Source organism: Ursus maritimus, unplaced genomic scaffold, assembly GCF_017311325.1.
Source record: "Ursus maritimus isolate PB19 unplaced genomic scaffold, ASM1731132v1 scaffold_13, whole genome shotgun sequence".
Lineage (NCBI taxonomy): Eukaryota > Metazoa > Chordata > Mammalia > Carnivora > Ursidae > Ursus > Ursus maritimus.
In genome coordinates this window covers 60,091,374-60,103,924 of record NW_024423675.1, presented here as the reverse complement: position 1 = coordinate 60,103,924, position 12,551 = coordinate 60,091,374, and the positions used below count along the sequence as shown (strand labels likewise).

Sequence of the window (12,551 nt, the reverse complement as noted above, 5' to 3'; positions counted from 1 at the left end):
ATACTACCACCTGCATCAAGTGCTCCCACAGGTGCAATATGGAAACATGACAGCTGCTGATTGGACCACATAACAGATAAGACACTGGCAGCTTTGAAAAGAGCTGGTTCAGCAGAGTGGTCAAAATAAAAGCCTATCTGGAGTCAGCTCAAGGGTAACAGCAAATGACGACGGTGAATGAAGAGAGAAATAGGTTGCTGTTGGTTTGGGTCAAGAAAGGTGGGTTGTGGGGCACCTGGGTGGCTCAGTCAGCTAAGCATCTGCCTTAGGCTCAGGTCATGATCCCAGCGTCGGACTGAGCCCTCCATCGGGCTCCCTGCTCATCGCAGAGTCTGCTTCTCCCTCTCCCTCTGCCCCTCCCCCCTGCTCATCTGCTCATGCGCTCTCCCTTACTCACTCTCTCTCTCAAATAAATAAATAAAATCTTTAAAAAAAAAAAAAGAAAGAAAGAAAAAGCTGGTGTTTTTTTTTTTTTGTTTTTTGTTTTTTGTTTTTGGTTACTCCCATTAGAACTCCACAATGCACGGCATGGTACGCGCACAGGATCGTGAGGTTTCAACCAGAGTATACCAGAAGGCACAGCGTATGTGCAGACACAGGTTGGTTGGTATGTTAAGTTCTCCCAACTGCTTGCACTTCTTTGATGAAATAGGAAACAACATCACCAGCTTAAAGAGTGGAGAGGTGAAGACAGACGGGAATGTGAACTAGCTCTAGGGCAAGTGGAGGTCTGGCGCGTGGGTCTGCTGGGGTCAGCTGAGGTCAGCGGTCAGGAACTTAAAGAAGTTAGAGTCTTCCCTCCGTCCTTCCTTACCCCAGTCCTCTGGAGTGGACACAGAGATGGTTCTCATCAGAGTTGCTGAAGTTGGTTTGTAAGACCGGGAGGGGACAGAACAATATAGTAAGAGTCTACACAGACAAGTAATGAGAATGATGGATGAGGAATTCTCGCTGGGTTAGGAGGAAAGGGATGACATGAGGGCTGTGAGAAACGGTAAAAATGAGAAAGGATCGGGGTGCCTGGGTAGCGCAGTCAGTTCAGTGTCTGCCTTTGGCTCAGGTCATGAGCCCAGGGTCCTGGGATCAAGCCCGCATCAGCTCCCTGCTCAGACGGGAGTCTGCTTCTCCCTCTTCCCCTGCCTCTCCCCTCCGTTCATTCTCTCTCTCTCTCAAATAAATATTTTTTTTAAAAAAATGAGAAAGGATCAATTGAACTATATGTCTCCCTATGAACGGAGCCACCATTTTAGACGTTTTTGCTCAGCAGAGACACGTTCAGAATATCTGACCTGCTGTACTGCTGAAACGGGTCGTTCCTTTTGTCATTGATTAGCATCCTTTACACAGAATTTTAAAATATTATTCACATTACATGTTAATTGCAGTTAATTTCAAAGAAACACATAGGGTCCAAAAAAAAAAAAAAACTGTAGTAATTTAGACAACATTCTTACTGATTCCTACTGGGTGTGTGTGTACCTTATTCACAAATTTACGGTATCTCCACACCTTGGGCTAACTTATGTTTTCTGTTAAACAACTCCGTGAACATGTTATTAAAAATGTTCTGTACTGGGCGTCTGGGTGGCTCAGTCGGTTGAGCGTCTGCCTTCGGCTCAGGTAATGGTCTTGGAGTTCTAGGATCCAGCTCCTCATCAGGCTCCCTGCTCAGCGGGAAGCCTGCTTCTGCTTCTCCCTCTCCCTTTGCCCCTCCCTACCTCATGTTCTCTCTCTCTCTCTCAAATAAAGAAATAAAATCATTTTTTAAAAAGTCCTATATTTTCATTTTATGTAATTACTGTTGTATGGTATTAGATCCCATGGATTCAAACCCTGCTCACGATTTCAAATTGTTCATGCAATGTACCTATATTCCTCATTTGCACAGCGACTTCACAATTATTACACAAAATCACACAAAAAGCTAATTATTTGTCTGAGCCTAGAACTCTGTTTTGCATGTAAAAACAAACTACTCTTAAATTAACAAATTACTCTTAAAATAATTTTATTACATATTGAATTTTCCAGGAATAAAACTACCATGTATATTGAGGAAAAATTATCCTTTGTTTTGTTCAGACTTCGACCAGGAGTTGCTCACCATCTTAAAAGATGAATCACCACTGACAACCCTGCTTAAGATATCGGAGTTGCTAAAACACTCATTTTGTAGTTGCCAAGTTCAGTGATCTCACACGCACATGCAAGTGCCTATTTCACAAGTCTTCCAATATAATTATGCCTCAGCATTTAATTAATATGACAGTTTATCCATATAAAGTTAGTGCATTATTCTGCCTTGTTTGAAATTTTGTGTAGGTAACATATTATCTACAAATTTGGTGTAGATCACGTATTAAATATGAATTTTATTTCCAAAGAATAAAGGAGGCATTAGAAAAGTTTCATTATAAAATGAGAATGTACTGTCTGTATGTTATAAGCTATTCTATTACATGCCTATTATCATTTTAAACTGTGTAAAGGATATCAAATAAAGAGCTAGAAAATATAAGAGGACCAGTTCTAGCCATGTGGCAGATTAGATACTTAAAATGTATTTAAATTGATTTAAATATCTAAAATACTGGATAAAATGATATTTTAAATGGATCACAGACTTGGCATGAATGTGAGTGAAACCAAAAGCACACAGAAAGTAAACCAAGAACACAGAAAGTAGGAGCAATACGATAGAGGCTGCCTTGCTATAGATGTTAACTTTACACTGGAGGACTATACAGGGAAAAGGAAAAGTCCAGGGCCTGCCAAAAGGGACTAAATATGAGACCATACATCTCAAATAAATTAGAGACTCAGAAGGGCTATACCCATCATATGAGAACATGAAAACCCACTAAAGAGAACAGAGAAATACCTGTCTTGAACTTGATACTCAGAGGTAGGAAGAATTTGAAAATGGCTCCACTGAGAATTAGCAACCACAAGCTAACCTTCATCAGGGTTTCTGGTCAAAATTAACACTTAATGGTGTGGTCTGCAAAAACCTCAAGAAGATAATTCTATTGAAAGTGGTCCCAGAAGCCATCATCACCCGAACCCACTGATCAATCTTGACATCACTACAGTGGAACAACAAAACATTATGTTTATCCTGATGTAATACGCTCACAGCATCACCTATGAAGTGTTCACACCATGTCAGTCAGTAATGATATGTCACAAACTGCCCAACACTTAGTGGCCTAAAGCATGTGTTATACTCCTCGAGTCTGTTGCTGAGCGATCTGGACAGAGCACAAAGGAAGAGGCGTGTCTTCATCACAATGTCTCCACACACTCAGCTGGAAGACAGCTAATGGTCACCGGACAGGCAGGCTCGGAGGCTTCCTCACCTCACAGAGAGGTCACCGACCCCTCAGTTGAACAGGAACAATGCCTTACATGTTGGGAACGTGATTTACAACAACCACAAACAAAGCTGTTTATGTTATAGGATTAGAGGGGCTAGATGAACAAATTAAGCCACATCAAGAGAAAAGAACCAAACCAAGCCATTTCACAGGACAGTTGACTCAGTTTTTCAACATGCCAAAGGCTCTAATGCAGATAGGGGAAGAAGGAACTGTTCCAGATAACAAGACTTAAGAACCAAATCAATGTATCATATTTCTTTGAATTCTGCTTGAAGAAAACATACTATAAAGGAATTCTGAGGACAACTGAGGATACCTGTATATGCATAGGCTAGTAAATGCAAGGAATTATGGTGGCAGGTGAGTACATCATTCTGTTTATCAGCATAGTAAGAATTATTTTTATAATAAAACTACAAAATAAAACACAAAATGTGGTTCCAGATGATTTGTGTCCAAAGCCAACTGCAAAAACATACATCGATCTTTTGGAGGGAAGAAAACCCAGGACTCAATAAAACTGTCTTCCAAAAAAAAAAAAGAAGGGAAATAAGAAAATTCTTAGAACTAAAAGAAAACAGAAATGATGCATATCAAAATCTGAGAGATTCAGCCAAAGCAGTAGTGAAGAGGAAATTTTTTAGTCTTCCATTTTGCTCCATGAGACAAACATGTTTCAAATAAGCTAAGCATTCACTTGACTGAAAAAAAGAACGGCAAAATAAACATCAGTAAAATAGAAAGCAAGACATAATCAAAGCAGAACAGAATGTTTTAACTAAACTTTTAAAAAAGAACATGTAACAGGACATAACTAAAGTTGCTTTGGAAAGGTGAACCACTGACACGATCAGTCAAGAATAAAAAAAAAAAAGGGTAAAACATTATGAATTAAAATGCCAGAGGCACCTTCATGGCTTAGTCAGTTAAGCATCCAACTTTTGATTTTGGCTCAGGTCATGATCTCAGGGTTTTGAGGTCAAGCCCCGCATTGGGATCTGCGCTCAATGGGAGTCTGCTTGAAATTCGGTCTCTGTCTCTCTCCCTATGCCCCACCCTGTGCTTGTGTTCTCTCTCTCTGTCTCTCAAATAAATGAACAAAATCTTTAAAAATAAAATAAAATGCCTTAAACTCTGGATGTTACAGAAATTAATGATGATGTCTATGAACAATGTTAATAAATTTGAAAAGCTGGATGAAATAAATTCCTAATATACAGGAATATATATATGTGTTGTATGGGTATTTAGTTATATATACATATATAAACATACAGATTTATAATTTATATACATAACATATATTTATACATATATATATAAAATCAAAAGACTGACTCGAGAAGAAATTGCTAACTTGAAAACACCTATATTCACAAAGGAAATAAGATCAAAAGTAAAAAAAAACAGGAAAGGGACAGAAGCTAAAAATCAAGGGCTACACATGCCTTTATTTACAGACACTTCAACCATTCAATAAAACAGGTTAATTCCAAACTTTAACATAATCTCTTCCAGTAGATTTAAAAAAGAGACTACTCTCCAATTCCTTTACAAAACTCCATAACAGACACCAAAACCTTACAAAAATAATTACAAGTCACTTTCATTCATGAACACTGATTCAAGAAACCTAAAGAAATGTCAGTAAAACTGAATTCAGTGATGTATAAAAAGATACTATATCATGTCATGTGGCTAGGTTTATCCCAGAAAGCATGTTTGATTTAAATCTTTAAAACAAAAAGACACACATAACATACCCCCAACAACAGATTAGAAGAGAAAAACAAAGTGACGATATCAATAGTTATTTAAAAAAAAAAAAAACAAAAACCCACACACACATAAGATAAAATTTGGCATTCATTCATGAAAAAATCCCTTAGCAAACTAGAAAAGGAGGGGAACTTTTCTGCCCAGTAGTGGGCAGCCACTAAATAAATAAACTTGTTTATACAAGTATACAAACATTATACTTAATGATGAAATGCTGAAAGCCTTCTTTTAAGTCCCAGAGAATACAAGAATAGACAGCCCTGAGGTACCTGGATGGCTCAGTCAGTTAAGTGTCTGCCTTTGGCTCAGGTCATGAGCTCAGGGTCCTGGGATCGAGCCCCACATCGGGCTCTCCGCTCAGCAGGGAGCCTGCTTCTTCTTATCCCTCTGTGCTCACTCTCTCTCTCTCAAACAAATAAATAAAATCTTTAAAAAAAAAAAAAAAGAATGGATAGCCCTTTCAAACAATGCTTTGGAGAAGCTAATCTATAAAAAAAAAAAGAGGGGGTTTGGGGTGAATTTTTTTTAAAAAGCAACTTTTAAAAAAATTGAGAAAACCTAAGAGAATCTATAAAGCATTGGTAGAATTAACAAGAACTTAAAGGGTCACTGAACCAAAAAAAGTTTAACATATAAAGTTCATTAGATTTATATACACCAATAACAATGAGGAAATCAATGTTGAAAAGGATACAATTTACAATGGCAACAAAAATATAAGGCATACAGAATTATTTTCAACAAAAAAACTACAATTCTTTTTGAAGAATGTTCTAAAGGAAATTTAAAACCACCTGAACAATGGAGAAATGGAGAGAGAAGTCCTTCAGGAAGATGACAGGTGGCAGAATGCGGGTGCAAGAAGAGAAGGAAACCTGGCTAGAGGAACAAGCAGACCACAGCACAGAACCAGGACTGAAAGTGGAGTTGGATGAGGTCACTTTTCGACAATAAAAATGACTGAACACCCATCTCTTCTAACTACTTTAAGTGGCTGTTGCTTCTTTATCCATGACAATCTGGCCCCACTTCAACTGTCCTGTCTCGTGGATAAAAATTATGACATCTAATTACCAAATGTCCCAGCTTTTTGAGAGCAGCCTATCCAGGACTGACCCCCACCTTCCCTAATCCCTCTTAGAATCACCCAGCACGAACCCCAACTCCTGCATCTTTCCATGAGGCCCCTGAGGCTCTCAAGAACGTACGCATTCTCTCTGGCCTGTAACAACCCAAACTAAATAAACCCAACTTGTTTTATCATAAGCATGGTCTTCATCTGTGGTCAGTGGGCTTCAACAAGGCAAAAATTGTTCAAATTAGGTACTTATTTTTGTTTTTCTGTTTCTCTTTTATAATTATCATCTGTCTCACAGAAAAAGAAAAGGGTAGATTAAAAAAAAAAAAGACCCCATTATTGTAACAACAAAAAGGAAAAAATTCTTAGGAAAAAGCAGGGTAAGAAATGAAGAGTTTATTGTTATTGTTGGTTTTACAGACATCACTACTGATGTCCATGATAGCCATAATAAACACAATAGCCAAGAAAACTGAAAAAGAACAGTAGTGAAGATATACTAACCCTAAGAAATAATAAAGCAGTATAGTGTCGGTGCACTAATAGAAGGATCAATGAAAAGAATAAAAACCCCAGAAGAACCCCGAACATTATACCCGAGGAGATTCAGGGAAAGGCAACTAGAATGGTTAATTTTATGTGTCAACTTGGAGAGTTTCTGGATGAAATGAACATTTAAGCCAGTGACTTTGAGTAATGCGGGTAGGCCTCCAGTTGAAGGTGTTAATAGAGCAAAAAGGCCAGCCTTTCCAACTAAGAGAATTCTCCAGCAAACTACCTTCAGACTTCATCTCTGCCATCAGCTCTCCTGAGTCTCCAACCTGCCATGCTGCAGATTTGGGACTTGCCAGCCTCCATAATTGTATAAGCCAATCCCTTACAATAAATCTCTTTATCCTAACTGAACACACACACACACACACACACACACACACACGCATTCTGTTTCTCTGTAGAGCCCTAATACAACAGCCTACACAAGACAAGGCATTTAAAGATCTAGCAAAGAAATAATTAAGTTGGATTAGGGTAAGTGAAATGCAAAAATGAATCCATGAAAATACTACAAAATAACATGGGAGAGTTCCTTTGTAAATTTTGGAGTATGGAAGCCTCATACTCCCACTAAATAAAAATCCAGAGATCTTAAAATAAAAGATTGATAATTCTGAGTACAACTTTTTTTTTAATTTAAAAAGCCCCTCTGCATGACCAAGTAGATAAATAAATCATAATTAATTTCAAAAGATAAATAACAAAATGGGGGAGGGTGGTTAGTAACTCATATCACAGACAAAGATTCAGTCTCCCTATATATAGAGTTTTATTAAATCAATTTTTAAAAGAGCAACAACTGCATAGAAAAATGCAAGATAAAAAGATACGAATTCACAAACAAAAAAAAAAAGGAAAAGCAAATGCTTTTAAGTATATAAGACATTCAATACAACTCAAAACAAGATAAATGCAAATTAAAATTACATTATCAGATTGGCAAAAATCCAGAAGCTTAGTAAAGCATGCTACCAGCACATGTGTAGGCAAACAGGTACTCTCCCATACTGATGGTGTGAGTATAAATTGGTACAATCCCTCAAAGGAACAATCTGGCAATATTTACCAAAACTGCATCTACCCACTGACACACTGATGCCACTTTTAGGAACTTATCATACACATACACTTGCATATTTATGAAATGAGACATAGGCAAAGTTTATCACGGCAGCATTGTTTGACTTGCAAATAATTAAAAATAGTCTAAACGACCATCAAAAGAGAACTGGTTAAATATTATCAGGGTATGTCCATAAAATGAAAGGAAGCTATGAAAAAGAATGAAGGGTTGCTTTATGTCCTCCTGTGGCAAGATCTACAGAAACTGTACTTCAGGGGGTGGGGGAGGAGGACGACAAAGAACAGAACAGTGTGTATGTTACAGTACGTCACCATTTGTCTAAAAATAGAGTAAAAATTAAAATATGGTATCTTGCCTCTTCGTATAAAGATACTCCAGAAAGCTGTATAATAAAGTACTAAAGTGGTTGTCTGGCAAAGAGTGAGATGGGTGGTGAACGAGGGGGGAGGACTGTGCTGGGAGACTTTTATTTGTATCCTTTCCCTCCTGCTTTTTCATTTTTGAAACATATGAATGTATTGATTATTCAAAATATAACACTTTAACAAATGTTAAAGACACAGAGTGAGGTATCTTAATGGAACCCTAAAATTACTTTTTGTATCAATCATACTAACAAAAGACACAAAGTATTATTTGCTGATTGATTCCCTAATATAAAAATCAACACTCCATGTATGCTGTTTGGAAACAAAAGGAAAGGCCGCAGAAAAGAATGCTCTGTCTGTTAGGAACTACTGGCTCACTACATTAAACATGGCTGAGATTCTTTGGTTTTTAAATGTATGTGAATTCAGAATGACAAATTCTTATTAAAATTCAGTTTGATTTTGAAAATACTCTGTTGGTTATTTTTACTTTGTTTGGGGATAGAGTTTGAGGGGATTACCGTTTTGGGAGGCACTAACCATATCTAAAATGCTAAATCTTATTTCCTAGACAAACTTTCCAAATCTATCGGAACACCGAACTCCCTAACAACCGAAGTTGTTCCTATCAGACAAGACCCTCTGATTTGGCTCCGTTTCTGACTTCCACCTCTTCGTCCCATAAGGAGCGTAATGCAACTTAAAAAACACTTAGACATTCTACAGGTAGGGAGTATGAAAACAAGAAAAACTTGCCAACATAGTCTGAAGAATTTTTGTCTTCCTCAGAATATACAGAAATGACAGTATTTATGTTAGAGTCATGGTCACACAGACAGTATTTCCTACCATATGGTTTACCATATTCAAATCAATAAAATAACAGTAGCAAAGCATAAAATAGACCTAAACGTACATTAAAATAGTATTCATTAAAGTAAGATTTCATCTGTAGTACGCTTTAAATATTTAAGTGTGAAGGATATTGAATAACTAATTGCCATGTGGTAGAAGTCACCAGTGAATGCTTCATAAAGGAAGTAAATTTGAGCTTGGTCTTGAAGGAAATGACAAGCACTCGGAACCCTTAATCAAACTGGTTTTACAATCAGAGATTCATTTTAGCACTAAAGTAAAATGACTAATGTAATCTCTCTATTCAGTCCTTCTTAAATTTTGATGGCACGACAAAAAACATTCTGTCTAACCAGAAGTTCAATAAGGTTTAGAAAGACCTTGAAAAAGCCTGTAACTTTATTTTCATAAACCCGGATACCAGTCTCACTTAAAAAAGAAATGATATTGGAAGGTTATTTAATTTTCCCACATCTTAATAAAAGACTAAACCAAGTAACTCTGAAATAATATACATTCCTACCTCCATACATCCCTTTACATAATATCAGAATTTCAAAAACATATGCAAAAAACAAGATTCTACAGGATCTTCGATCTCAGCTGTTGTCCTAACATGTTTTGTTTAAAGTCATAAACTCTCAGGGCGCCTGGGTGGCTCAGTCAGATAAGTGTCTGCCTTTAGTTCAGGTCATGATCCCAGGGTCCTGGGACAGAGCCCCACATTGGGAATCCTTGCTCAGCAGGGGGCCTGCTTCTCCCTCTCGCCTTCCTCCCCACTTGTGCTCTTTCCCCCCCAAATCAAATAAATAAAATCTTTTAAAAAAAAGTAAAGTTATAAACTCTCTTTAGAACTCTTAAGTCACATGGGGAAAGACTCCAACAAACCCAAGAAAATACTTAAAAAATAAGCTGAATTAAAATTAAGCTTCACATATTTATATACCTTGCTTAGCGTCAACAATCTCTATAAGATGTGCAAGACATGCTTTAAAAACTGAATAACCCTCCCTTCACTACAGCACCCCACAAAAGAGAAAGGAAAATATAAAATGGAAAGTTACATTCTGATGCTTATGACTAGAAGTGCCATGAAACATTTATCTGGATTCAGAATAAGAGTCCTGAGCTCACAGCGCCTTTTAAGATCACTCTGTGACAATCTCTAAAACAAAATGAGACTGAATCATTTTATCAAATGCATATGTACTATTTTTCTACAAATCACATAAGCATATATGGCCAAATAACATAAAAGAGCATTTAATGAGGCTAAACTACAAAATGCTTAATATTCTTAAAGTACATGATTCCCTTTAGTATTTTAATATATCACAACTGAAGTGATTATCTGTCTATAAACTAGTTTAAGAGGAATAACACTGCCAAAGGCAGCAATGTTTTGATATAGTAGCACTTATCATTAAAACAAACACCAAAAAAAAAAAGCTCAAGATTAAAACGCCATGTAGGCGGCAACGGGCAAGATTAAATGATCAATAAAACCATTTTTCTGAATGAGCATACTCTCCCCACTCTTCGATTTCAAACATCCATCCATAAGCAAACGAACAGTTTACATTAGGTTCAGTTCTACACTTCTCTCAAAACTACACTTTTTCCCACTGAGAGCAGCACTTTTTAAGCAGGACAGGAAGAGGACTCCGAGCCCAGTCTGCCTTTGGAACGCAGACCTCGGCAGACCTGGCGGAAGCTCGGGGCCTGGGGGTCTGGGGGCCCGGGGCGCTCACCTGCTGCGGCTGGTACCTTTGCTGGGACTGGGACGGCAGGTACTGCGCCTGCGGAGGGAGGTGCGGAGGCTGCGGCTGCTGGTTGTAGTAAGGCTGCTGGCCCTGCTGGCAGTAACCACTCACACCTTGCTGTCCATACTGAGGTGGCATCTGTCAACAAGTCAAGCAAAACAGGCGAGCAAGTCAAAATGGGCAAATTCAATGGAATCAAATACGGTTTCGATTCAGCAACATGAAGTGGGCTCTTTGCTAAGCACTTGATTTCAATATTTTTAATCTTCTCTCCATTACATAAATCGTCACACTGCCTTCTATTCACATATTATCAGAGGTAAAAAGATAATCTGTTTGAAAAAATAAGATTTCATCAGATAATCAAATACTGATAACCTCAAAAAATCCAGTGGGGGAAATCTCCTAATACCGACACAAACATATGGCTCTGGTGAGTGGGTGAATCACGATATTGTACACCTGAAGAGAATAAAACGCTGTATGTCACCAAAAAAATACCCTCTGCTAAGAAAGTCAAGGAAGCATTATGTTATCCATTCTCCTGCAACGCTCAAAATTAAAACGCACTCCAACCATCCAAGCCCACTTGCTCATATTCTGTAGGATGCTGGTGACTTGGCTACATGTATAAGGCGTGGTTTTGTTTCCACTAAGGTCAAGAAATCCCAACTACACAGGAGCAGACACTGTACCAGTTACATTAACAATTCCATTTACCGCTTTTGCTAAAAAGAAACCACGTTGCAATTTAGAAGACAGTATTATGTATACAACCCAATATAACCAACAACATGAGTTCTTAAAGGAAAGATACTCATATCTAATATTAGAATAGTATTTTCCTAGTTGATAAAACAGGTAATGGTGTAAATCAAAGTGTGCTAGACTGCAAAGACCAGATACAGGCAACAATGGCCTAAGTGAGCTTTCTCCACCTCGAATTTACATGAACCTAAAAATCGTTAAAATATTTGCTCAAAGTCCTTCCTCATGCAAGAAATACACCATGGATGCTATTTTTATTTTTTTTCAAATGAAAAGTCTATCTTTCTTTCTTCTCTAATTGGGAGAGAGAGCAGCAGAGCAAAAGAAAAACAAGGTATCAGGATGGCCAAAAGCAGTCCGTAGAGGAGGATAGTGAAGTCACCCTGTTAAGAATACAATGCGGTCCACTTGACACTCCCAAGAACTATCCATAAGCCCACACAGTTAAGAAATCAGTCATCAGTTCCAGATACACATTTAAAAATGCAATCACTATAAAATACGGAATGGGGAAAAAGAAGAAATGGCAAAAGGAGGAAAATACTAAACACTTTGCCTCTAAGACCAATTAGCACAATAATTCGTAACACATACGATGAAGTAAAAGGGGAAAATGCAGAAGCTACAGTTCATTGTCTTTGTGACCTGATTTAGATTACTGTCAAGGCCTGTCAGCAATGATCACAAACATTTGGCCACAATGGCTCACAAATGCCTCATCACACAGACCCTAAGTTAGTAGAGCAGACAAGTTGGTATTGAAAACCATTTAACTGCACAGTTGAATTCTTTGCTTTTATTTATTTTACAGCTTGATATCTCATAATGAATGTATGTCCCTGCCATAAGCCAAGCCAAAGAATTTCCATAAAATACAACTCCACATGCTAGAGTATCGTGTACTACCACAACACATATCCT

The 12,551-nt window shown here is 37.7% G+C and overlaps 1 protein-coding gene across 1 annotated transcript in view; it reads right to left on the bottom strand.

The window, feature by feature from the left end:
- ARID1B (AT-rich interaction domain 1B) overlaps nt 1-12,551 on the bottom strand; it is a 426,117-nt gene that overhangs the window by 292,501 nt on the left and 121,065 nt on the right. Inside the window, exon 3 of the mRNA XM_040627997.1 lies at nt 10,851-11,000. Within this exon, the coding sequence (XP_040483931.1) occupies nt 10,851-11,000 (150 nt within the window). The remainder of the gene's footprint in view (nt 1-10,850; nt 11,001-12,551) is intronic.